The sequence below is a fragment of the Orycteropus afer genome, unplaced genomic scaffold, assembly GCF_000298275.1.
Source record: "Orycteropus afer afer isolate SDZICR_OR568_19922 unplaced genomic scaffold, OryAfe1.0 scaffold00018, whole genome shotgun sequence".
NCBI classification, from domain to species: Eukaryota; Metazoa; Chordata; class Mammalia; order Tubulidentata; family Orycteropodidae; genus Orycteropus; species Orycteropus afer.
Window position 1 is genome coordinate 7185558 of NW_006921605.1, and position 27591 is coordinate 7213148.

At 49.6% G+C, this 27591-nt stretch overlaps 1 protein-coding gene across 1 annotated transcript in view; it reads left to right on the plus strand.

Moving 5' to 3' along the window:
* GRB2 (growth factor receptor bound protein 2) overlaps positions 1-26063 on the plus strand; it is a 72218-nt gene extending 46155 nt beyond the window's left edge. The window contains exons 2-5 of the mRNA XM_007959653.2: positions 16202-16299; positions 21904-22026; positions 24689-24857; positions 25878-26063. Of these exons, the coding sequence (XP_007957844.1) occupies positions 16202-16299; positions 21904-22026; positions 24689-24857; positions 25878-26063 (576 nt within the window). The remainder of the gene's footprint in view (positions 1-16201; positions 16300-21903; positions 22027-24688; positions 24858-25877) is intronic.
* Positions 26064-27591: the final 1528 nt, after the last annotated feature.

The following is a 27591-nucleotide window of genomic DNA, read 5'->3' on the forward strand; positions in this document are numbered from 1 at the left end:
TTGAACCTCCAGCCTTCTGGTTAGCAGTCAGATGCCTTAGCACTGTGCCACCAGAGCTCCTTCTTAAAGGTATACAGCAGTAAAAACCAAGTATGAAGAAGATGTGAAATCTCAGAATCAGTACATCCAACAGAGGAGGAAAATCCCAGATGATAGACCTAGAGAGCAGTTCATCAAATCAGATTAAAAAGGGAAATCTGGGGGAGAGTATCCCATACATTTTATGTCCTTCATGAGAATTACAGTAACTTAATAATAACACCGGTGTGTGTGTGTGTGTGTGTGTGTTTGTGTGTCGGGGGGTATTTTCATACAGAAAGCCTAAAAATTCTGGAACAGAAGCCATCTGATAAAAGAAATATTTTTTTTAAGGTATTTGACTGCTACAAACCTACCAGCCACTTCTTGGAAAGAAGACTAGGCAGACTACTTCCATAGAGACACCGCCTCAGAAACTCAAGAAGGGGTCACTGTGAGTTAGATTCAGCTTGATGGCAGTGGGTTTGAGTTTGACTTTTTCTTTCAGAGCTATGTGTTGTGAGCGTGATGAGGAAAATTCATCTGGAGGAGGTGGAGTTTGGGTTCTGATCAGCTCAGGTTTGATACATTATAGATCTATTACCCATAGGCCTTCATGACATTAAAACCCTTTGCTGATAGAGGGACACAGGGGAGGCCTAACGATTCCATGCTGTAGCCACAAACAATAGTCATATCTTAGTTGATCGTAATATGTGGGATCATTTTGGTGGTTAGAGAAACTGCTCGTCACTGTGGCTAAGGGAATGAACCCTATATACCTGGTTGTCCCTTCCATTTCCAAGCAAAATGGAGGGTGCCGGGTTAGTCCTGTGACCATCCCACGATCTGGAGTGGTGTGCAAGTTTCTCACTTCAACTGCAACTTGAAATCAGGAAGTTGTTCTTGCAGACTGGAATGGCGTCAACAGACCCCATTGTTCACGTTGATATAGCATATTATTTAGTCTGCTCGGCCCCTCTCTGCTCTGCAGGCTGTGATGTTTTCTGTGGGTTGAAAGTGCTGATTTTCCACGTGGGACAGTGAGTAGGTGCTTAGAGAGAGAACACTCCTGGGCGGAGCGAGGAAGGCTTGTCCTCTTCTGATGATCCACGCGGGGAGCAGCGTGGTGGTTCTGCCTGCCCCACCGCCTCACTGTGAACCTGCTCCAGGCAGCTGTGCAGCTGCCTGAAGGAGCCCTGCAGTTAGTTAATTACTAGAGAAGCTGAGTTGTAGCAGTAGGAGGAGGAGTGGGCATTTAACCTGTCTGTTAACCGTGGTTAAATTTGTCCCCACTCCGTTAGAGAGGTGCTTGAGAGGAAGTGATGGCCTGAACTCACTGCCATTTTCTTGATGGTGAAAGCGTCCATATTTGGGGTCTTGGAAGCCCCCTACTGCCTTTTCTAGAATAGAGGAAGTATAAGTAATTGAGTATGGACGTGTCAACAGTATACAAGATAAAAGTGAATTTTACAAATTCTCCTGTTTTTCTATATGTTCTATTTGAATTGGTTGTGTGGAAAAAGGGCTAAGTCCGTTTTGTGTAGCTGTTATTGATTGTATGGCAATTAAAGCATCACCTATGTTCCTCTCAGAGAACGGGCCATTATTCATAGCCTTTTGTGTATTTTCTGTCTCTTTCTGTTTGTTTATGGCAGAGAATAATGAAACTTTCTTTCATTTTTAATTATGTCACCTTGAGAAACCTATGATGTGACTTGAAGTTTCACATCCTACAATGTACTGTGCTCCCCGTTCCTGCAGATGTACAGGGAGGAATCTTGAGTAGTGGGATAACTTAAAATTCTTAAAATAATACACATGTTTCCCCACCACCACCATTATGGGGTTTCTTAGGGCAGTAACAGGTTTCAATTCAGAATCAGAAATGACTCAGGATACAGTTTTTCAGTCAGGACAGCCTCTTAGCCATGCCCACAGGCAGGTCTCTCTCTGGCCCTCGGCCCCTAGGGCCCTCAGCCTGGCTTCTGCCTGCTCAGGTAAGTGCTGCAAAGCTCTCTGGTTCCACCAATAAGTACCTGGAGGCACCCTACTCTTTCAGCAAGCCTCCTGCTTAGAGGCGCTCAGCTAGTGGGCCCAGAAGCCCACCATGCCATCCCCTACCAGTCTCCTAGTTCTGTGGCCTCTGCTTCTTACAGTCTCTCTCCACCTTTGATGTTACAGCTCTGTCTCCTGGGTCTCAGTGCAGGGACTCTGGGTCCACAGAACTCCCTCTGCTCCCATCTCTGTTTGGTGATAGGCAGGTCCCCTCCTCCATCTCTGGGAGATCTCATTTTAAGCCAGTAGGATGGCAAAAACTGACCAATCCTTTTGCTAGGATTCCATATATCTTATTTGTATGGCCCCACCTCCACAAGGGTACCATGCACCTAATTTGCATTAGCAGCAAGCTGTCCGATCCTCTTGGTGGGCCACAAGCATCTTATTTGCATAGTCCTACTCAGTCTTTTTTGAGAGTTACATGACCATGCCTAGAAAGGTCATATAAAAGTGACCTATCACATAGCATAGGGCCTTGATTGTACCAGACATAGTAGGTGCTGTAACAGAATGAGTAAGAACAGATAATGTTTCTTGATTTTTATGGGGCTCATGGTTGAGACGAGGAAGAAACACATACCCATGATCGTACAACCAGTTGCTGTCAGGGGGATTCTGACTCATGGTGACCTGTATGTTTCAGAGCATAACTGTATTCTGTAGGGTTGTTGTTTTGTTTTGAGATCTGGGTGAAAGTTTACAGAGCACATTCATTTTCTGTTTAACAGTTCATGCACATTTTGTTTCATGACATTGATTGCAATCCCCATAATGTAACAGCTCTCTTCCCGCTTCCTCCCTGTGGTTACCTTTTCCCTGTGTCCTCCTTTCGTATGTGTTCCTGCCTCTGAGCTCTTTCCTGTACAAATGCTGCCCTTCTGATCTCCCATGAGTGACTTTTCTAAGGAGTGCACTTACATGGTGTCATTGTTCACCTCCAAGGCCTGTCTGTTGTTTGGCTGGAAGTTAAACCACAGGAGTGGGTATAATTCTGGGCCCGAAGGGTGACTAGGGGCCATAGTCTTGGGGATTTCACCAGCCTCTCATCAGACCAGTAAGCCTGGTCTTTTTTTTTATGAACTGAATTTTGTTCCACATTTTCCTCCCACTCTATCCAGGATCTCCTATTTTGATCCCTTTCCAGGTGGTTGACAGTGGTAACTGGGCTCCATCTTCTTCTGGTCTCAGGTTCATGTCAGCTAAGGTTCGCATGGTCCACTAGTCCCTGGGACTAATTGTTTTCATGTGTCTTTGATTTTCTTCATTCTTCTTGGCTCTTGAGGAGGAGAGACCAGCTGTGGCATCTTAGATGGCCACCTGCAAGCTTCTGAGACCCCGGTTGCCACTTGCCAGAGTAGGATGCAGGGTGTTGTTTTTGTGCACTGTGTTTTACTGCATAGCCTCCTAACCACCCCCACCTGCTGCCATGCCATTCTCATCCCCTCACCCCTATAGACACGTGCAGAAGCCAGAATCATCACAGGAAAGAGAAATTCAGGCCTTAAGGTACCCTTCAACTTGGTGGCAACTGTGTTTTTTGTTTTTTAATGTGTTCACTGTTGGGACAAAATTATCCCAAATCAGTCAGTTGTATGTGTCCCTTGGAACGCATTAAAGAGTTATTTACTTAGAGAAAATGACGTTTGTTATGGCGCAGACAAGGCAGGAAGTGTCCAAATTCTGCCAGCTCCTTGGGAGACGGAAGCTGTAAGGCCTGACTTTGAGGCCCACCGTTCTTAAGCAAACAGTTCTGCTGTGTTTACAATGAAAGTGGCTGCGGGCAGTTGAGAAAACGGGGGTGCAAATAGGAAAATCTGGGCTCTGTGCTCTGGCTGTTACCAGACTGGTAGGCCTATCACAGTGACCACAGTAGCTGTCCCCTTCAAACTGTGCCTTAGTTAATGGTTAAGACTTACTGCATGAAAGCATCGTGCCGAGAGCCGCAGTAGAAGTGAAGAAGACAAGACCCGCTCTCTGCTCTCAGAAGTGTTTATGGGCTGAGGGAGGCATGTCCAGAAATGAGAGACTAGGGGAAACGGTGGGGTGGGGGTTGCTGAGTGTGAGTTGAATATGGTATTTATAGCTACGTGTTCCGCACTTGCTGTACGATTGATGTCAAAAGTCCACCTGTGTCTGGAAGAACTAGAAAAAGGACAACTTTAAACACATAGCCTAGGAACACAGCAAGAGTCTAAAGGAAGAATAACTCCTAGAATGGTGGTGGGTGTGATGAGTCCTCTTCCTTTATGCTCTAAGTTTCAGTAAAAGAGGAGCCATTGCTGTTGGATCACATGTTGCCCTCCGTCCGCGGAGCTGTGGTCCGTGTTTCAGTCCAGCACAGTTGCTTCCTGGTAACCGCTCTGGGGATGTTACTCCCCTGCAGGAAAACCACCGACCGCCAGACAAGTAAGACACGTTGTCCTCCCCGCCCGGCCCTGTCAACTCAAGGATGACTCGTAACCAGGTCTCAGCTTAAACAACCACAAAAAATCAGACGACTCCAACTCATGGCAGCCCCATGTGTCAGGGTGGAGCTGTGCACCGCAGGGTTTTCAGGGGCTGACTTGTCGGGAGTCTGTCACCAGGCCTCTCTTTGGTGGCACCTCTGGGTAGACTTGGAGCTGAGACCTGTCTACTGCCCCACCCAGCCCTGCCGCGCCCCACCACGTGCTGTCGTCTTTCCCGACGGTTCATTCTCACGGCGCAACCAGGGTCCTGTGTGCAGTGTACAGAGCTGAGTGTGACTTGGATGGGCTTCTGATTTCATCCTTATACCCAGGTTAACGCCTTGGTTTGCACAGACTACCCACAGGCGACTCTTCGGTCTCCCCTCAGATGTCACTCACTGAGAGTCGCTCTGACCCCAGGCCAGGTGAAGTCCCTCTGTTTCCGGCTCCTTTCTCCTGAACTGAACCACACGCCCGGCACACCTGCACTTTAGAGCTGTGGTTACCTGCTTGGTCACCCGCACTCACCTTCTGCGGAGAAGCAGGGTGGGACTTACCATTTTACCCCACCCCTCTGCCTATCGTGCGATTAGAAGCTGTCCTTTATTTGGAGCTTATTTAACTGCTCCGGAAGTGGAGAATACATTGCAACTAGCCTCTTATTTTTAGTTCGGAATGCTGGCATTCTAGGCTTAAGGTCACACACGCCCCCAGCCTTGGGTTCTTCAGTCATAGACCTTTATGCTATGTCAGTGATTAGCTTGGTGATGAACGCAGCGTTCTTCTTTCAGTTACAGTTTCCGAGGTCACCGAATGATAACCATTTAACTCGTTAGTTGGTCACATCTCTTGACTCAACGAGGTCTCTATTTAGGTCTTAAATGCAGTTTAATAAACTTCTTCTTTCCGTTGTCATTAATCTTGGGGTGGAAGAAGTTTGTTGGGTGCACCTGTTTTCTCTCTTAACCATGTTACCATGTTGAAGCAGTGGGAAGTGAGTAAGTCTCAGAGGGTATGATTATGACCAGGTCTGACTGTCAGTCACCCTCAGAAAATGTGTGTGTCACCACTGCTCCGGCCAGGGTGTGCTTTTATATTTTGTGTTGGTTTTTGAGAAGAAGGGTGTAGAAATTCTAAGATTGAAAGTCTTCTGTCATAAACAAGATGAAGAGGACAGTAGCTAAACACAGATCTATGGCATAAAGAGTCAGCTACAGTTTGGGATTACTTTGGATGTTCCAGTTAAAGGGAAGTGCAGACCTTTACCATCAGTAAAGGTTTTATTTTGCTAACATAAGGAGGCTTAATCAGTCTTTTGATTAATGACGGCCAAGTGCGGCCAAGAGAACAATCCCTTCATTCACTTGACAGCACTTTGGGGAGGCTGCCATATTCTTTCCACTCACAGTTCCAGGACTGCTGAACAGAAGTAAAGACACAAACAAGAAGCATAACCTTTAGTCCACAGTTTGTCTAGGAAGTTAGAAGGTAGGTCTTCCCCTTTAATGTTTCACTCAGGTATTTTTTGTTAGATTGATGTTTGCTATAGTGCCCTGGTGCAGTGCAGTGAATTACTTAACATGGTCCTTCCAGCCATGGTCTTTGTGACTCCCCCCAGATGACTGAGTGGGACTGTGGAAATGTGAGGTGCTTACGCCCCACCAAGGCGATCGGATAGCTTGTTGGTAATGTAAATAAGGTACATGGCACACTTCTGGGGGTGGAACCTTGCAAGGAAGGTATATGAAACCTAACCTGGGGATTGGTCAGTCTCTCTATCCCACTAGGCTTAGAATGAGCCGTCCCAGAGGTGAGGGACGGGGGGAGAAACCTCACCACCACCAAGAAAGAACCAGGAGTGGAGACCATCCTTGGACCCAAGATCCCTGCACTGAGATGGTGAGAAGCAGCAGCAGGTACAGTGGCAACAGAGGCAGCGGAACCAAGAGACCGGTACACGGTGGGCAGTGGGCCTCCCGGCCGGTGGACTGAGAGGACTGAGCGTCTTTGAGAAGGAGACTTGCTGGCCAAGTGGGATGCTTCTCTGGGCACCTATCAGCAGAGCTAAAAGAGCTTTGTAACATTTGCCTATGCGGGACAGAGACAGAGGCCAGAGAGAAACGTGCCTCTCATTGCCTCATCCCGCCGGGTCATCTGGTGGGAGTCACAAAGACCGTGGCTAGAAGAGCCATGTTAAGTCATCCACTGCCCCACACATGCTAATAGGTCCTTCATAAGTCACAAAGCACGAAAGACAGTTATTTTGAGTGGAAACTCTTTGTACCTCTGTGGTAGAGTTTATTTTGGGGCTGATCTGAATGGAGAAATGTCACATTAGTGTGAACTACCGTCCTGTTTCTAAAAATAACGAGCAGCTTTTCTTAATGACTCCTGAACCTGCAGAGGTTGCTGGGAGTGTCTTGCTTTTTTTGAGTACAGAAGTATTTCTGAGAGAAGTATCCTGGAAGTTGACTAGTCTTCTTAATTACTTATCTTCCAACATGTGTGAATGTTATAAAGGAATCTGACATTTAGGGTATGTGAGTACACTAAACTTCTCATATAATCATTTTCTTGGGGGAGGGGTGATAATTTTTCTCTCGGCAGTAATCAGAGAGTTGTAGCTATAAAGTTAATATCCCCGCAGAAGTCAGCTACAGGTGAGAGTCCAGACTGAACCAGGCATCTTAGCACCCCAGGAAGTGCCGCCACGCTGAGGAGAGAGATGTGTGTGGACCCATGTGTAGCGACAGGGCTGCGCCTCCTCTTTGCCTTCTCCACCTGAGACATCACCTCCTTGTCCCCTTTCCACACTGAAGTCTCCCTTTCCTACCCACCCATCCCCATGTCTCTTTCAGTTGGAGAAAGAAACCCGTAGTTTTGTGGAAAAGATTTGGTGCAGCCCAACTTTCTTGGCTGTCTGAATGATAAGATTTATTAGTAAAATCAGAGAGAAAAACAAAGATTTGGTGCACCCCCACCTTCAGTGCGCCCCCACGTGAGAGTCTTCTGGCGTTGGTGCTTAAGTTACAGGAAGACTGCTGGCCCATCCTGCTGCTTCCTTCGGTTTGCCTCTCCTCCTTTGGGGGGAGCAAATTCATATCTCTTTGACATCTGAGGTAGCCTGGACAGTCAGTCTTCTGTCTGGGGGCTGCAGACTGATGGTAGCGTGTACTTCGTGGCACTCTTTGGACCGTCCTAGCCCCAGCCAGCTCTGTGATAACTGCGTGACTTAGGACAAAGCCCCCATCATGCTATGTACCATTCTAAGTTCTCTGGGGGTACAGATGAGAAGTGCGTGAAGCCAGCCTTCAGGGAGCTTGCAGTTTAGTGGGAGAGGGGGCCAAGGCACGCCAGTACACGGTACAGAGTCATCACCGATGAGGCATCACAAAGGATTGTTACTGTTGACAGTGCTCCTCCATTTAGTGCTACAGAAGGGAAGCAGAGAGAAAGGTGGCCGAGGTGGTTATGAGACTGAACCTTAGAAGAGTTGGACACCTAAGGAAGAGAACAGGCCAGACGAGGCGGAGATGGTGAGAGAAGTACATGGTTTAGAGGCTGGTGAGTCGACCAGGCTGTTGGTTTAGAGTAGTGGTGGGTGGGAGGGACGGGGAGTTAGGTGACAATGGAATACCAAACTAAGGGTAAGGTGAACTTAACACTGCACACAGCAAGCAATGGCGTGTGAACTGATTGGGGTCACTGCATCGATTAGAGAGCAAGCAAGTGCAGGCTTGAGGCAGGGTGGTTGGCCATTTGGTGGGCCTGGGTCTCTTGATCCACCAGCATATCCCACCTTTACACTGATCCCGCTGATAGCAGCCACTAAGAGAGGATCGTGATCTAGCTGGGCTGACGGTTCAGAGAGAAGGCCTGTTCCAGTGGGTGCGACCAGCTCATACCCAAAGGGCAGTACAAAAGGGATTTTTACCAAATTGAGGGATTTTTTCCCCCTCCCTTCTCCTTCTTGCTCTTCTTCTTTGTTTCTTTTCCTTTCAAAGTTTTTAAAAGGACGAAGCCTAGCGCCTCTCACCATTCATTGTGTCACCGGTGGTCAGAAGGTAGGCCTGACCAGCAAATGCCCTTTGAATACTTCAGTTGGATAAATAGAATCTTTTTTTTTTCTCTTTTCTTTTTTCTTCTTAGGACTCTTGGATCCCTAGAGAAATGAGGCTATGGAAACATCCATTGCAAAAGAAACTAAAAATAGTGTTTCATTGCAGATCCTGTGCGTTGGCTGAAAGGTTCATCGCGTGAGGTCAAGTGCCCCATTTGGTGTCACTTGATTAGATACTCTTTTATTTTTTTGAACTTTTTTTTTTTTGCAAAGAATACCAGAAAAAGCTCTCCTTTTTTTTTTTTTTTTTCAACAAAGGAAGTTTCCTTCCATATGTAAACCTTTCCTTGACTTTTCACAGCAGTGAACTGTTGTTGTTGTTGTTGTTTGCCGTCGAGTCGTCCCCGACTCATAGCGACCCCTCCTTGGGTTTCCGAGGCAGTATCACTATGGAAGTAGGATTGCCCAACCTTCCTTCCAAGGAGTGGCTGGTGGGTTTGAACCGCCAGCCTCTGGTGAGCAGTCAAGCGCCTTAGGCACTATGCTACCAGAGCTCCCATACAGGTTTTCTTAAGCCATTTAATAAGACAGCATAGTTTGATATTGACACGTGATTTTTTAAATACATAAAATTCAGGGAGTTTCTTCGTAAGGCCGTTTTCGTCTCTAGGAGCCAGGTGCGTGTCAGCTGACTTGACTGGGTGGAGGTGCTGCTCCTATGCCCCTGGCTGGGGGACTGGCCGGCGAGTGACCTGCTGCTTCTCGTGTGGGACCTAAACCCCTTACTGTCAAGCTGATTCCGACTCGTAGTGACTGTAGGACGGAGTGGAGCTGCCCCTAAGGTTTCCAAAGCTATGATCTCTGGAAGCAGACTGCCACATCGCTCTCCCACGAAGCCTTTGGTGGGTTTGGTTAGCAGCTGAGTGCTCAACCCGTGCACCATCAGAGGTCCTTTCCATGGGACCAGGAACCTTAATTATTGAGGTACCTTTTAGTTAACATCTCCTCGTTCAGATTCCACATCGCTTCTCTGCACTGGGGGTGTTTGTCGTGATTGGGCACGCAGTGTGGCATGTGGCAGAGCTGAGATGTCTTTCATGTTGCACAAAAAAAAGTCACAGACGGAGGTGGCAACGGTGAGAGGGATGCAGTGTGCTTAGTGGGTCGGTGCTGCGCCAGACCCGGTCAGCGAGCGCCCTGAGGGGGCCTGAGAAGCCAAAGGGCTTTCTGGTAGTTTCTACCCCAGTGTGTCACGGGCCACGGAAAGGCGCTGGTTTTCAACACCTCTCGCGGTGCCGTTAGCTAGCGGATCCTAATGAGTTTGTCCTTAGGGATCACAGTCCTTTTCGAAGCAGGCATACGTTTTTCTTTCCTTTTCTAAGAACTGGAGGTTACGTGGTAGGTGTCACTGGAATTCTAGAGTCGGTCTTCAAGTCATGGCAGTATTTCAGTATTAGGATAGTTGGGGATGAGTGGGTGGATGGATTGATTTTACCCTCGGATTGATCTAGTGATACCTGGATATTTGAAGATAGAGAGGAAGCTCCCTGACTGCAGTTGAACTTCTGTAATGGACGGAACCGGCTGTAAGTGGAGGGTTTTTGTTTCGTTTTGTTTTTTTCTTGTGTAAGTGCTTAAAATACAGTTATTCCCCTTTCATGCCATGCACAAGTACCCACCCCTGTGCAGAGTGGCTTTTGGAAACGAGAGGACTGTGAAGAATTTTTCCACGTAGAAATGTTGTATTAACTGTGTAGGTTGAGAGGCCCCATAACTGTACACTTTTTTCTTTAATAATAAAACCATGATTCGTTTTTTTGTTCTTGTACAGATAATTGAACATGTTTATGCAAGAAAATACCCCAATATTTCATAGTGCCACAGTCTGTAACTGAGCTCCCTGTCTATTGTCTTCAGATACCCTCCTCTGTAATTTGCATAGAAAATTAAATGCAGTTCCTCCACCTCCCAGTGTTAATGGGGGGCGGGCGGGGAGTTGGCTGCCACGGTCCTGGAGCTTGAGGCTTCAAGTCTTTTGGGAAGTAAGCACAGAGGTCTTCTTGTACCCATGTGTTTTCAGAATAAAACAGGGGCCCCAGGCTTCTTTTACGGTGTTTACTGTTGGTGACCTTGGACAGCATCACATTAAAAAAAAAAAAAAAAAAACTCACTGCCATCCATTCTGACTCATAGTGACCCCCACTGCGTTTCCTAAGAAGTAAATCTTTAAGGAATTAGATTGCCCAGTCTTCCTTCCGAGGAGTGGCTGATGGGTTTGAACCGCAAACCCTCCGGTTAGCAGTCAAGTGCCTTAGGCACTATGCTACCAGAGCTCCTAGTATTACATTGTTGTTGTTATTTGCCATCGAGTCGGCCCCGACTCATAGCGACCCCTCCTTGGGTTTCCGAGGCAGTATCACTACGGAAGTAGATTGCCCAACCTTCCTTCCGAGGAGTGGCTGATGGGTTTGAACCGCCAGCCCTCTGGTTAGCAGTCAAGTGCCTTAGGCACTATGCTACCAGAGCTCCTAGTATTACATTGTTGTTGTTATTTGCCATCGAGTCGGCCCCGACTCATAGCGACCCCTCCTTGGGTTTCCGAGGCAGTATCACTACGGAGGTAGGAATGCCCAACCTCCGAGGAGTAGCTGGTGGGTTTGAACCGCCAGCCTTCTGGTTAGCAGGCAAGTGTCTTAGCCACTATGCTACCAGAGCTCCTAGTATTACATTAGAGACCCCTAATTTAGTGACTGTAACCAAGGCAAAAATCATTCCCCCGGGATTGTCAAGTTTTGTTTGAACTGATTCCAGCTAATGTGTAAAGCGGAGTAACTCTTAGTAGGAGTTGGCTAAACTCCTTGTTCTGTTTTCTCATTTTATCCCTCAGTAACCCTGGGAGGGGTCAGCACCACTTTATAGATGAGGAAGCCACAATTCAGAAAATAGCAGTTTGCCCAGTGTCACGTAGTTCATTGTGGGTGAAAATGGAGTTTGATCTGCATGTCAGATTCTTCAACACTTGTAGTCCTGCCTCGAGGTCCCATGCTCCAAAGAGATCTAAGGGACCTAGAGCTTTTACCTTTGCCTTTTCTTCTTTTCTTTTTTTAAGGAGCATTTCAAATTGGTACTGGTCAAAATGCAAATCTGGTGTGAACTTTAGAATGGTCTCCAGTCTCCGATTAGGGGCGAGGGGTGGGGCAGCAGTGGACACCCTTTACCCGGGTCACGGCCTGCAGATGTGTAGGGCGTATTACAGGTTCTGGGTTTGTCCCCGGTGAAGAAGGTCTTATTTCTGGTATTCGACGTCCCCTCAGAGCAGCAGTGGTGAGCTGTCATCCCGGGGGTTTTGGAAGCCTTGCTGTGTTCCTTTCTGCTTCCCTGTATGCTTCCTGGTGGGTTAGAAGCTTGGCCCTGAAGTGTTAGGAGGCCTTGAAGTGCTTTTCTCGTGTGTGAAGTGGGCTGTGATGTTGACACACCTTCTTGACTGGAATATTTCTAACTTGTGAATGAAGGGGGAAGTACACATACATATATACAGAAGAGTTCACTATCCCAAGCACACAACACAGTTCAGTGAACTTTTACAAACTGAACACACCCATGTCCCCCGCACTCGGGTCAAGAGCTATGACGTGAGCACCATACAGAGCCCTGTGGTGTCCTCTGCAGTGACTAGGATATTTTCGTTCTCCTGGGTACATGTCCCATTGTTCCTCTTATGTGTCCTCCTGACCGGGGCTTTAACATTATCTTCAGAGTTTAGTTTTTGTTTTTTGGGGTTTTTTTGCACACACACACAACACACAAACTTCACCGTAACTTCTCTCTTCCTCTTTTCCTAATCTCACCTCTTGATCAAACTGCTTCCATTGAACCAAAGTGTTCTGTACAGTGTTCTTTGTGGCTACAAGTCATAACTTGAGGGAATGTGAGGCTGGAATAGAAAATGCAGTTGTGGGGTAGTAGTTAAAAACATTCCTTGGAATTTTTTAATCTATGAAAATATAGTTATTGTACTCAATTACCTGTCAAGAGGTAAGCTCCTTGTGAGGAAGTGGTGATAGGAGCAGCTTCCTTGTTCTCAGAGCAGTGGTCAGGTTTTAAACATCTGTGAACTGGATGGTGCCCAGCTACCATTACTGAACATTTTTACCAGAGTCTAGAGAATAGTCCTGATCAAAAGGGGGGAAATGCAGAACAGAAATATCACATGCTCATGCAGTCCACAGTTTCTAGAGCCATCAAGGTTCATGAACCCCTGAAACTATTGCCCTCAGATAATCTTTAAACTTTAAACAAAAACATCCTTTGAGTCTTCTTAAAACCAAACAATAGTTTTACTTCACTGGTCAAGAAAGTCTGCCTGGAGCACAGTGCTCATTTGCGTTCTGTCTTCATGGGATCAAAGTGACCACAACAACTTGAAAGATTAGGTAAGAAATGCAGAGAATGGTGAGTACAACTCAGAGAAGGAAGATGAGAAGGGCTGCACAACTCGAAGAATATGATCACCATCCCTGAGTTGTATGTGTGGAAATAGTGTGTTTAACCTGTGAAAATATAGTGGAACTGGTGTATGTCCTCCCATGGACATTCTCAACAACAAAAAAAGGGAAAGAAAAATTAATCACACAACCAAAGAAGTCAAGAATATCCCTACTGCTTTAAGGAAGAAAAAAAAAAAAAGTAAAAACTGTGCACTTCCATCTAAAACCATAGCAGATTAAATCCAGTGTTTGTAATACAGACTCATCCATGTATAGCGTGGCGTGGGTCTCCTGCACTGCTTGACCTTAGACTCAATTTATGCCCTTTGCTGTTTTGTAGATGTAAACATTTGAATAAAATTTAATGTTTGAGTATATTTTGAATTACGTCACCACCGTTTCAGGGCTCGCATGTGCTGATGCTCTGGCTGGAGCCATTCCGTTGAAAGACCTGGTCCCTGATGCCCAGGGTTGGCAGATGCACTGGGGCTCCTGTGTTCAACCTCCAGCGGAATCCGCCTTGTTCAAAACCCTAGAGTAACGAGCTTTGGAGGCAGGCACAGCAGCACCGTGGCTGTCTGGTGAAGCCATATTTTAGATAGTAGAATTTTCCAGATAACCAATTTTTATCATTCATGTGCTTAACATTACCTTGAAGAGAGAAAAAAAAAAAAAAACTTAGGAAAATAATTCCGTATTTCCCTGCCTTCTTGGGGGAGAAAAGCATTCTAAACAGCAAATAATATTTTGTCTGGAGAAAACAATAGCTCTAAATTGGTGCCAAATTTGGGAGTTGACCCAGAATTTCCTTTATGGTGCTGCTTTTTAGGGAAATTTACGTCCATGTTAGTAAAGCTGACAAAGTGAAATGTGCACCTGTGGTAACTCCCGTATTGTGACAGCTGCCTGTTCTGTGAGGTTATTGACCATAAATCAAACTGGCCTGTGCTAAGCAGTTGCCTGACTCTGTTCTGATGCCTAAATGGGCTGCAGTCACCTCCTTGTCAGCCCGTCTTCTAAGAAGTCTTTAGAGTCAGAATGCACCTCACCAAGGAACCCTGATGGCATGGTGGTGAAGGGCTTGGCTGCTCCGTGGGAAACAGACATGGCAGCATGCTTCCATAAAGATCGACAGCCTAGGAAACTCTGGGGGGCGGTTCCACTCCCTCCTCTAGGGGTACTGAGAGTTGGTGTCAACTCGACAGGAGTGAGTTTGGTGTAGGGTATTTTTGTTTTTGTTTTGTTTTTTATAACCTCGCTGTTTCAGGAGTTCTTGTTGACATTTAAAAAAAACTCGTGTATAAGCCTACAGAGTTTGGGGTTTTTTGTTGGTTACTTATTTCTATGAGAGGATGATGCTTTATAAGGTAATTCGTGGGCCACATTTCTCTTCAAGGCCTTATTTTTGGTATTGTAGCAGAATCCTAGACCAGCAGCTTTAAAGTGGCACCTTTACTTTCATGCTGTTGTGACTCCTCTTTGACGCTTGTACAGTGATGGTGACAGGGGGTCCTCCTGGAGCTGCGTCTGTAACCACATCTCGGCTGGTGATTGTCTTGGCCTCCGACCACAGCTGTCCATGCGCCCACGACACTCTGTCAGTGTGCTGCTCTAACAGGGCTCGCTGGCTGGGCTCACCTTCCTCGCTATCCTTGCCTGCAGTCAGAATAACTCTTCTGGCTACAACACAAGTCAGGATCTTTGAAATGAGGATATTATAGTCGTGAATGTATTTCACACATACTATTTTGTATCATCTTGGTATTTAGTGAAATAAAGTGATTTTTTAAAAGGTGAAAACGATAACATAGGAAAAAAAAAAGGTGTTTCTTGCTAAGCTATGAGTATGTGTGTGACTTGGGGAATTCGAAGCCAGCTGTGAGTGCACCGTGCGCCTTACTAGTTCTCGCCGGATCTGCCATCTTACCTTTCCCACGTAAACCCGGGGGCTGCCACCCATGAGGCCAGAGGGGGTCGAGCCTCACAGAAATGTCTGAGCACAGTGGGAGGGTTGGGACAGCCTCGCTCAGAGGTGAGGTACCCAGACAGACCATCGTTACTGCAGGTCGCTTCTGGGGTGCCCCGTCAGTGTCGCCTCCCTGCATGGGGGCGCCCCTCTTTCGGAGGGAAAGCACACAGGCTGCACGGCTCAGGAGCTGTCCGGTCCTCCCTGAGCTGTGGGTCCGCCGCCGCTGTGCTGGTTACACACGTTGCCGTTTCCTCTCACCTGCCCTTTGCCTGTAGGTTTCTTTTCTGTTCTGCTCCTTAGGTTATTACACACAGTACAATGTGAAGGGCTCGTCGGCCGGGGTGGCTGTCGCAGGAAGTGGTGTGGGGCAGAGGCTAGAGAGAAGACTCGTTTGGGATCTGAGAATCTGGGGACTCCTTAGCTGCACGAGGTGACCTCTTGTGGCCCCGGGTGGTTAATCGGTTCACTTTTCTAGGCCTTTTTCACATCATTAGGGTTGGGTGTTTCAGTGCAGGGATCTCCAGGTTTCTGACCAGCTGGTGCTGCCCGTGTGGCTCCAGCACCGTGTGGCTTGAACACGGCGTGGCCCTTGGGGGTCACAGAGGTGAGTAGGACTTGCCCTGCCTCTTCATTGGAACAGCTTCCCAGACAGGACTGTGGGTGTGCACCCACACGGGAGCGTTGTAGAGCTGTTGTGTGGTTCACCTGTACTTGTGATCACCTGGAGAGGCTCGTAGGGAACCAGCCTCCTGATGGGGTCACAGTGGATTGTGCAGACTGGCTTGAAGGTCTCCAGAGAAGCTGATGGTGCCCTCTGCTCTCCTCTGCTGCTGGACCTCTCTCCCAGCCACAGGACTGGTTCATCTCTGTCAGATTCCCCTCACTCTCCTGTCTGGTCCTGTCCCTGTCATTCTCCACCCGCTCTCCTGCTGAGGGTGTATACTAGGTGTTTGGGAGCTTAAACTTGTTACTTTCAGAGACGGTATCTTTTTAATTTTAACTCTCAGAGTTTAAATAATTCTGGTGCTTTGAAGTTACAAGAAGTTTTCCACCCATGTAACAAAAGACAAAACGAAGATGACATGATTGTCTCTGTTGCCCCCCTTTTAAAAGTGAAAAGGAAGTGATGGATATCTTTCTTGTGTTCCTTCCTTTTCAGGTCTTGAATGAAGAATGTGATCAGAACTGGTACAAGGCGGAGCTGAATGGAAAAGACGGCTTCATCCCCAAGAATTACATAGAGATGAAGCCGCACCCGTGAGTCGGGCTGGGGTTGCTGGTCTCCCGGGGCCGACCGGCCTGCTTCTTTCAGATCATTTGTGTGACAGTTGAGATCACTGGGATGGGTGTCCCAGGCAAGGAGCAGAGCCTATTTGGTCTGGCAGGTTAGCGATAGTCCGCGCTCTGGATGGGTAGTAGCTGTCGGTGTCCGATCGTCACAGCATAAGCCACACTCGCTCAAGCCCGTCGTTCTCCCTGAGACCTTGGGGACTGGTGTGCTTCATAATTCTGCGTTCAGAGTTACGGAAAGGGGAAACTGCAGAACGCCCCACGCTTCGCACAGCCGGCAGGTTCTGAGCCAGCACCCTCTAATCAAAGAGACGGCTGTTTCTGCAGCAGGCCATCTCCGTGGTCCCGCTGGTGGCGTGACGAGAGACTCACCTCATGTCAGGTCACGTTAGCCAGCAGATGAGTTGTGGGCAAACTTTCTGCTTCCGAGCTGCATGGATTTCAGAATTAGGGGCAAGGGCTTGTCCCTTTGAAGACCAAAAGCCTTGGTCGTCAAGTCGATTCTGACTCAGAGCGAGCCTGCAGCCCTGGAGAAAGGGAACTGGGTCCCTGTCTTCGGCAGGCGGTCTTGCGAGTTGTGTGGCTGCGCTGTCCTCCAGCTGGTGGGGGGGGGCGCGCGGCGTGCAGCACACTCGGCAGCCCCGCCGGCAGCTTCGCTCCGCCCTCACCTTGACTTTCCGAGCGCCCGCTGGCTACAGGCGAGCCTGGTGCTGGGCAGACATACCAAGTGGCACGCTTGGGCCTAGATAGCCGCTGTTCCTCCGTGCCTTCATGACATGCCCCTGTGTGTTGTGCCTGCCGTGTTGTCCATTGGTGTCTGCACGTCAGACAGTGCCTTAAGCATCTTTGTGTGCCCAGGGCACAGTGCTTGGCCTATAGTTGGTCCTCAGCCACTGTTCGTTACGATCACTGTCCTGGCCTCCACCCAGCGTCTGGCTCACAGGAGACAAACAGCGCTCCCTGCTCAAGGCTGCTGAGCAGACTCATACCGATCTGAAGGTGACGTAGTGGGCCTGGGACCGTTGCAGACCTGTCCTCCTCCCTCCCCTCTTCCTTAGCCCTGCGCCCAGCTCAGTTGCGTCGTACCTCATGGTACATAATCAGAGCGACAGCGTTTAGTCCCCAAAGTAGAACGTCACCAGGACACAGAAGGCGGCTTCCCGCAGTCTGCTTCGTTTGACACAGTGTGGTCGTGAGGCTCTGGATGACTTGCCCACCTCCTGCCCCAGGCCCCCGTTGTCACTGCTCTTACGCGTACCTGCCCTTTCTCTCCCCCCTCGTCTTGGCGCAGAGCTCTTCCCTACGTGGGATGCTTCTGGGCATTCTCCAGAGTGCCTGCTCACCAGCTGATGCAGCTCACGGCCTAGAACCAGGGGGCCGTCGAGAGCACTCCCTTACTCTTTGTCCTGCACATCAGAAAGCGTCCAGCAGGAGTGCAGTGCCAGTCATTTAGGAAGCCAGCTTTCGCTGTGGCAGACTCGCCATGGAGAAAATGCAGAGCATCCTCCCCCAGCCCTCTCAGAGGGGCCGTGCTAGCAGCTGCGCGTGAGCCGGGCCCTGCCTCACGGACCACGTCTGCTCTGTGGAGGTGCTTTACCTGCAGTACAGTAAACGCGACTGAGAAGCCTTGCCTCCCGCTGTCTGCGGGTCCTGGACTCCTGGTCAGGAGGTGCTCGGGAAGCGCTTACTGAATCATGGGAGGGGCTGGCCGGGCGGTGAGAGTGATAGTTTGTAGTTAAGTTATGGATTAATGAAGTTCTCATGGGATTAGTTGAAGCTCTTTGAACCTGTAACCAGGAAGCCTTAGCCTGGCGAGAAGGCTCCGGGTTATCCTGCAGTTTGGTCCTGAGAGGGTGTCTGCACCACGAAGAGCCTGGGAGAAGCCCAGGGAAACTTCTCTCTCCCCGTAAGCAGAATCAGACCCTGTTAATGGCTCGGTGTGATGTGTCGTGATTTCCGGGGTGAAAAACAGGCTAATTTCCAGGGTATGTAATTCTAGTTTTGGTTTGGAGCTTGTACTGTCTTGTATCTTCCTGTGAGTCTGCCAAACCACCCCCCGGCCCAGCCCAGCCCAGCCCTCCTTAAAAGGTTGTAGGTTCCTTGGAGAATTTGTCTTCTGCTTCTGTAATGAGTGACCAGTTGACAGCGAGTCACTTCTGACTCATTCTACCAGGCCTTTCTTCTGAGTCATCTGGAGGTGACTCCAACCTGCACCCTGAGTTGGCAGCTGAGCATGGTAACCAATCGCAGCACCCCGGGGCCCGCAGCTGAGTGTGGTAACCGATTGCAGCACCCCAGGGCTCCTGCAAAAGAACTTTGTTCAATCAAATGGGCTCCAGGCTAATCTTCTATTTCTTGATCTGGTACCTGTGACACAGGTGTTTACTTTGTAAAAGGTGCAATACTTTCTCTGCGTGTAAGGTACACTTCGCTACAGTTTATTCTTTTTTAAGAATGAAAATAAGGTGGTGTTCACTTCAAGCTGGAGGAAGGAAGCCCTACGACCTGTGCAGCACAGCTGCGTATCTGCGGCCAGGGAAGGTCTGCAGACCGACACCTGTCCCTGCCACTCGGCTGCCTCGGGAGCTGAAGGGACGGGTCATGCTCTGCATTCTCACGTCGCGCACCTCCAGGTTACCTGTCTGACGTCTTCCTGTCCGGGAGGAAGGCAAGAGACTGTTGAGCAGCTGCCCCTCTGCCCTGGTGCTCCATGGGGAGCGGGGTCGGGGGACCTGCCGTGTGGACACATGGTACATCCAGACAACACCTCCCTGTGCGTACAGTACCTGCAAGCACATTCTAAACTGGAAAGCTCCAGAAAGAAACATGGGAAATGTCCGTATAGCCTCCGCCCTGCTAAGTGTCCTTGTGTTTGGAGATGCATCTCCTGTTCACACATCACCCTCGTGTGGCCCACTAGTGCTTTGAGGGAGCAGGAGGATGCATCGCCCCAGCTCCTGTCACTGTCAGCAGCCCGGTCCAAGAATGCCAAGTGAGAAAGACCCAGGCCGACTTAGAAATGTTTAAGGGCTTCGAGGGGCAGTTTCTGAGTGTGTCCTTCTAGCAACTCACACCCTCCTGCTTCGATTTTAGTGCCATATGTTGTTTTAGAGACACCCTGCAGTGCGGTTGCTTACACGTGAGACAGATGTGTAAGTTAGACTCTGACAGCTGTCACGGACCATTTCCTATCTGATGCTGCAGTTGGTACAGTTAATGGATGTTAGTTACCACATAAGGATACTGGCTGTAAACAACATTTTTCCTTTGTAAAATGATGGAACATTCGAGCAAAAATGTCTCTTTGAAGACTAAGGTGTGCCTGACCCAAGCCTCATATGCATGGAGCTCTGGTGGTGCAGTGCCTAAGGCATTTGACTGCTAACCAGAAGTTTGGTGGTTCAAACCCACCAGCCACTCCACGGAAGGAAGATAGGCCAGTCTGCTTCTGTAGTGACTTAACATCTTGGAAATCCAGTGGGAGCTGCTGTGAGTTGGAATTGACTTGATGACAGTGAGTTCATTTGCCTGTGAAAGCTGGACCCTGAAGACAAGGAAGAGCTGATGGCTTTGAGTTGTGGTGTTGGTGAAGAATACTGAAAACACTGTGGACTGCCGAAGAATGAACAAATCTGTCCCGAAGAAGTGCAGCCATAATGCGTCTTGGAAGCGAGAATGGCCAGACTTCATCTCCCCTGCTCTGGTCGTGTTGTCAGAAGGGACTAGTCGTGCTTGGTGAGGTAGGGGGTCAGCAACAAAGGGAAAGACCCCTCAGCGAGATGAATTGACCCAGTGGCTGTGATGATGGGCTCAGGTGCAGCAAGGACTGTGTGGATGGCACGGGACCAGGCAGCGTTTCGTTCTGTTGTACATGAGGTCATTACGAGTCAGAGTGGACTCAGCGGCACCTCTAACAACAACAGAACATTCCAGACCATTGGAAGAGAGAGACTTGTTTTCAGAATTCCTTTGTCCCAATAAGTAATGGTTTTCATCGGAAGTAGTAGGCACGTAGAAAGACCTACATGCAAAACACCTACCCTAGGGAGATGCACCCCTTAAATCAGTCAGCCATGAGGCGTCAGAAGGGTAGCATTCACACAGAGGGAAGGTTGGACAGACAGGAATGCATAGATCAGAATGACACAGGGAGGGTTAGTCCCAGGAAGGGGAGGGGAGGAGAGTTTTTTGTGGTGGGGGATGGTAATCGGGCTGTAAGATCCAATGTGCGGGAACTGTTGAATGTAAAACAAATCTGATTTGTAAATTTGCACCCAAAGCACAATTTAAAAAAAAAAACAATAAAAAGAAAAAAAAAAAGAAAAGGTAGTAAGTAGCAGGCACTCCGCCTGCCTGACCCTGAGGCCAAAAGAACTAGATGATGCCCAGCCAGCCCCTCAGCCACTCAGAAAGGGATCACAGTAGGAGATCCTGGAGTGAGAGACCAGTGTGGAACAAAACTCATGAACAAGACCAGGCTCACTGGTCTGCTGGAGACCGGCAGACCCCTGAGAGCGTAGCCCTGAGACGCCCTTCAGGCCTGGAATTGAACTCGGGCCTGTGGCTTCCAGGCAGACAATAGGCAAGTATGTAAGACGAGCATTACAGCAGGTGGGTCCACTCCTCAGCACAGTCAGTCATGGGAGCTAGCTCAGAGGGCAGGGATGCCTGGGAAAGAAGGACACAGGAAAAGGGTACTTCAGGGAGGAAGGGGGAGGAAGCTGTTACATTGTGGGGATTGTAGTCAGTGTTATGAAACAAAATGTATATGCACTGCTGTATGGAAAATGAATTCATCCATAAAATTTCACCCAAATCACACACAAAAAAAAATAGGCACTGGGAGCTGTCCTCCTCTTCTCCCTGTTAAGCAGCTGGCCAATTGCTCCCATGGTTTATGGCGAATTCGCCCTTTTTTATGGCCTAGGTGAATTGGCCTTGGGAGCAAAGCATGTGTAACTTGCTTTAAGGGCAAACTCTCTAGTGTTCCAAGTGCTGCTTCGGGTGGGCGTCATGTATGTTCTGATGGCCCCTGAGAACCAGACTCGCCCTGAGTCTTGACCACAAAGAAGTGGTGCTGGGGAGAAGCCCGGCTTCGTGAACAGTGGAGGCTGGTAGCAGAAGTAGCTCTGTCTCCTGGGCCTTCCGGTGGCCTGCCCCCTTGCTCTCTTGTTGCCTTACTCCCCGTGCACAGAAGCTGCAGCCTTACCCAGAGGCTGCAAACGAGGGCCTGCCCTGCCCTGGGCCCCTCGTCCGGGGCTCAGAATCGAGAGCCCTGGGGCTTTCCCCGGTGGTTTTCTGATGAGTCAGTGGGGAGCCCGAGACCTTGGGCCCTCGGAGGCCCGTTTCAAGTGTCTTCCCCTGCAGCCACAGTGGCCTACAGTAGTGCCTTGATGAGTCACTCTGCCAAGTGGCCTCGGTGAAGTCACATGAAGGGAGGGAGAGCGCCTCTGCAACCAAGTCGACGTGTCGAGACTGGAGGGCACACGGCAGGCACCTTCCGCCACCCAGGGTCTGACAGCCCGTCTCTCTGGGGCAGCAGATGTTGACCGGCTTGTCTTCCTTCCTTAGGTGGTTTTTTGGCAAAATCCCCCGAGCGAAGGCAGAAGAGATGCTTAGCAAACAACGGCATGACGGGGCCTTCCTGATCCGAGAGAGTGAGAGTGCGCCTGGTGACTTCTCCCTCTCTGTCAAGTAAGTCCTTCAGCCTCGCTGCCTGGAAGCCCCTGGGACTGACCTCAGCGTGGAGCCAGCCGCAGGTGTCTGGCTATATGCACCAGAGGTTAGGCTAAACAGGACTTTACAAACCAGACATTTCCCATGAAAACCCTCAGCTCTGCTCCCCTTAAAAATTAGTTCTGCAAAACTCAAAATCATTTAAAAAAAAAAAAAAGGGCCAGGTGTGCTGGTCTAATGGAGCCTGCTGGAACTTCCTGAGACTATGACCCCTAGCTGCCCTTCAGGTCTGGAATTGAACCCACTCCTGTGGCTTCCAGCCAAACAAACGACAGTCATATGAGGTGAACATTTATATTAGGTAGATACACTCCTTGGAGAGATCAATCATGGGAGAATAGAAGGGCTGTGTATGCACAGGGAGACAGCTCGGGGGGCAGGAGTGCATGGAGGAATGGACACAGGGAAGAGGTAACTATGGGGAGGAAGTGGGAGGGGAGCTGTTGCATTGTGGGAAATTGCAGTCAATGTCATGAGACAGTATATGTGAGCTGCTGTACGGAAGATGAATTTGCTCTGCAAACTTTCACCCAAATCACAATAAAAATTAACTAAATAAATAAATTAGTTCTGGCAGCACTGGATTTAGCATCCCAAGTGGAACCTGTCTATAGGAGCCAGCGGCAGAGCCCCTCAGACAGCATGTGCTCGCCAGTTTTCCATAATCCCCACCATTCCCTAGTGCCTCATGGGCACATTCAAGCACTCTCCCAGTCTGGGGTTCTGTGAAGCTGCCTTTGACAGAGTAATTGATCACCATTTCAGCTGCCTTTGCCACATACCTCGTCTGCATTTACCAGCTTCATCACAAGCTTTTCCCATTAACTTCATAAAGGTTATCACATGGTTTTTGTTGTTTTTCTTTCCCTGGTAGTAAATGACATGTGAAGGGAAGCAGGGAATGGGGAGACAAGAGTTTGCACTGGGAATCACAGAGAAGATTTCAGGGGGTGTTTCTGGTTTGATTTAAAGATTATCTCTGAGCAGTAGTTCAGGGGTTCATCCAGCTCCTTGGCTCCAGAAAGTTTGGATTCTTTTCTGCATGTTCCCCCTTTTGATCAGGATTCTTCTGTAGACCCTGTGAGCAATGGCTATTTGATAGGTTTGACTAAATACATGGCAAGTAAGGGTCTAGAGAAGACCATCTTGGCGTGGATTTGTGGCTTACCATCTTTACTGTCCATTCCCTTGCATTTCATCATCTGTTTTCCTTAGGTTTTATTACTGACCAGAGTATAAATTAGATACCATAGAACGAGGAATGTAAAGACTTCGTCACCAAAAAGTGGCCAGAACTCCTGTGGCAGTTGGTGTTCAGTTGTGTGACAGACCAGCTGACTAGATTGTGGGCTGCCTTGTCTGATCGCTGCTCATTATGGCACGTGCTCACATCACAGACCCTTCCTTCCGTTTGGTCAGACAGTAACTGTAGAGTTAATGGGTGTGTTGTTTTAGAAATGCAATTTGAGCAGATGTCATGATGCCTTCAGGAGTACAAACACCTCTGTCGAGAATCAGCAGTTTCAGATATGTCTTCACTGTGCGATGTTTTTGATTCTGGGACTAAAACATTCTGGCAGGTCACACGCCTGCTATCAGGGACACTGCACCTCTTTTAGAGGCTGTCTGCCTTGCAGCAGTGGGAGTGGGCTTCTGCGGGGCCAGCAGCGACACTTGACTGTGTCCCGCTTTCTCGTACAACGCTCTCACATCCACGGTTCTCCTTCCATGAAATACCGATACCCCTGTGCCCGGTTCTCGGGGCTTCCTTGACACTCGGTGCTGCCACCTGTTGGTGAGATTTTAAGAAGCATATTTTTGTTTAAGTTTCAAGACTGAAGGCAAGGAGACCCTCATTCATTTAGCAGATATTTATAGAGTGTAGCCCAACTCCACGGCACATAACAACAACAACAAGCCTCCCTTTTGAGGCTCAGCACTGTCATGGGCACTGAGGGCTCGGCAGTGAAGGGGACAGGCATAGCCCTCATAGAGCCTACATTCTGGCCAACTCCTGCTGGTTTTGCTGGCCAGTGTGTATGAGACTGTGGCCAGACAGCTCGGAAGCCTTTCTTGGATGTGTTTACTGTCCCGGTATGTTCTTTTGTTCTGAGACTTTTCCCGATCAATAGAATGAAAATCCCAGAATGGTAACTGGCTTTGGATTTTTGAATGATGCTGTTAAAGGAGAACGGTTGGGAGGGTTCCCAGAACCCCCTCTTCTCATCTCACTTCCTGTGTGTCACCTCTTTTACCCTTGAAATGGCCCATGTGGTTTTGGCTTGAAAAGAAAGTCACATTTCTTGCCTTTGGTAAAATTCCCTTTTATTTGTCACAGTGTATGGTCCCGTGTGGAACATGCATGGATTAGGGCCTTCTCTCCATCTTACAGACAACCCCAGAACTAGACAGACAGAAGGACCCTGTCGCCTTCCTGGTGAGGCTTCTGGTCCTGACTCTGCAGCCAGGGAGCCCTGTTGCTCTCTGGTCCCAGGGCCCTCAGACCAGGAGGAACGCCCTCACTCAGGGCGCCACCTGTGTGGGCTGGCAACCCCACAACAGCAGTAGAACCCTTTGACCTGCTGGCCTCTGTGACCGCCTGTCACCCACGCCTTCCCAGGTTCGGCAATGACGTGCAGCACTTCAAGGTGCTCCGAGATGGGGCCGGCAAGTACTTCCTCTGGGTGGTGAAGTTCAACTCCCTGAACGAGCTGGTGGATTACCACAGGTCAACCTCCGTCTCCAGGAACCAGCAGATATTCCTGCGGGACATAGAGCAGGTGCCACAGGTAAGCCTCCTCAGAGAGAGAGCTCGGAACAGTCTGCAGCAGTCACGCAGAGCTCCCTTAGCCTTTCAAGGAACTGTTTCTGGTTCTTGACCCAAACTCAGTCTTGGAAAAGTTACCCTTACTTCCTACTAAAGTTTGTCATTTAAAATAAACGGTTTGGCATTTTTAGTGCTCGGTAAGTTCCCCTGACCTCCGTTCTGCCTTTTCCACAGGCTTGCGCCTCTGAGGCAGTGTTGCTCATCCCACACTTAGGGAGACGGTCTTGAACACACTCTCTGAAATTCTCTATCCCTGGAAACAAGTGATAGGAACTCACACATTTTCACATCCTGGGATCATAAATGAAACCCAGGCTGCCATTTCTGAAGGTCACATACACACACTCAGGAAGGTGGTGGTGGGGTTGGCCACCAGCCATGAGCACTGGTGAAAGATGGCACTCAGCCCACTTACAGTGAACCAAGAATATGCGAGAATAAGTGGGGGATGGGGGGCATTCCAGGAGATACAAGGGATTCCACACACAGTTATTTGACCAGCACCAGCCCCACTCTGACACTCTGAGGCACCAGCCACACGTGGGAATGCCTTGGGCACCACGTGCCCCCCCGGTACCATGTGTTCCCCCCCCTTCAGTCACTACATGTCCCGTCCCAGGCAGTGCGTGTCCCCCCTCAGTCACTACATGTCCCCTCCCAGGCACCGCATGTCCCCCCTCAGGCACTACATGTCCCTCCTAGGCACCACATGTCCCCTCCACTCAGGCACTACGTCTCCATATGTCCCCCTTGGGTACCATGTGTCCCCCCTCAGTCACTACATGTCCCCTCCCAGGCACCGTGTGTCCCCCCTCAGGCACCATGTGTCCCCCCTCAGTCACTACATGTCCCCTCCCAGGCACCACGTGTCCCCCCTCGGGCACCATGTGTCCCCCCTCAGTCACTACATGTCTTCCCCCCCCATGCACCATGTGTCCCCCCTTGGGCACCACGTGACCCCCCCCCCCTTTCTCTTTTGCAGCAGCCAACGTATGTCCAGGCCCTGTTTGACTTTGACCCCCAGGAGGATGGGGAGCTGGGGTTCCGGCGGGGAGACTTCATCCACGTCATGGATAACTCAGACCCCAACTGGTGGAAGGGCTCCTGCCACGGGCAGACCGGCATGTTCCCGCGCAACTACGTCACCCCCGTGAACCGGAACGTCTAGGAAGCAAACCAAGATTATTTAAAGAGAGTCAAAAGTTTAAACATGTGCAGAAGAGCCCACAAGCTGCCCTCCCAGCAGCCTGTGAGGAGCGCAGACACCCGGCGGGTCCCCTGGTGGCCCTCTCACTTTGGTCGGAACTGGGGGTTGGGGGGTGGGGGTTGGATATAAAAATGCCAAAACGCACCTATAAATTAACAACAGAGTTTTTATGACAAATTTTCACCACTGCTCCTCCATCCCCGTCTTTGTCCTTTTTTCCATCCTTTTTCCCTTCTGCCCATCAGTGCATGACGCCTCCTGCCACGTATAGTCCCAGCTGATGCCAATCATAACAGACCCCGGGCGGCGGGTATTTTCTCTATGCAAAACGTCTGACGTAGCTGAGCCGACGGCAAGAACACCTGTGTCTGTCCTTGGGGGACACAGGACGGGAGCGGCATGGGGACCGCGCAGTCTGCTGGAGGCGGACGAGCCCCCCGCCCCATCTAGTCTGAGTCGGAAGTCGGGTGGGGTGAGAGGAGGGCATGTGCCACCCGCCTGCTCCCCGAGGGTCGGACCGCGCCCGGCACCTTTGTCCCCTTGTTTTCCCCTCCACGTGGCGTGACTGAGCATGTTTTTTTCTAGTGCCTTTTTCTTATTTCAAGGGTTGCTTCTGAGTGGTGTTTTCTAGATTTTTTTTTTTTATTGGTTTTGTTTTAAATAGTACAGTCCAGAGCTTTTCAGCTGATTTGTCTCCTCCTCCGTGTAAGTGTTTCTTGGGGGGGGGTGGCAGGTGGGGGGAGACAAGTAGCGGGGTGGGGCGTGGGCGCTCAGCTGCCTGTTAGGAGCCAGGAGTGTTTCAAGGTTCAGCTTTAACACTGGTGAGCCCTTCGCAGCTAAGGGAGCAGGGTGCTCACGGGATCTGGAGGGACTGATAGGGTCTGGCTGGAAAGGGGGTCAGAACCATTGGTCTTGTGGTCTCAGCTGTGCCCTGCTCCTTCTGAGCCACAGAAGGCCCCAGATGCCAATCCCGGGAGCCAGTAAGTTTCCAAACCCAGGAAAGAATATACTGTTTGGGTTTAAACCTTTGCTTTTTCATTGTAATGGGCTATCCCCTGTTCCCACGCTAGGGTAGGAAACGGGAGTATTCGCTTTCCGTTTTTAGCTCTTATAAACTCTGCCTGTGGCGTTCACCTTCCGTGTCACCCAACCTGCCCAGGTGAGCAGGAGCCAGTGTTCGAGAGGCAGCTAGGTTGTCTGTCCTGCCTCCTTTCACAGTGGGCTGTGTCTGTGCCACCTCATTGCCTCCCCTGCCCACCCCCCACCCCTGAAAAGTCAGTGTCCCTGGGAAGGAGAGGTTGACAGTGTCAGGAGCCAAGTTCATTGCAAAGCTCTCTGTCTACCCACCCTGTATCGACTTTCTTTGCCTCATAACGTGTCCCCACCCAGTCCCCCTTCTCAACAAAAAAAGGGGCCGCTTACATTTCTCTTCCCCGCGGGTGGCCAACCTCTGGGCTTGGACCCCGGTGGGGGCGCTGGACGGGACCTC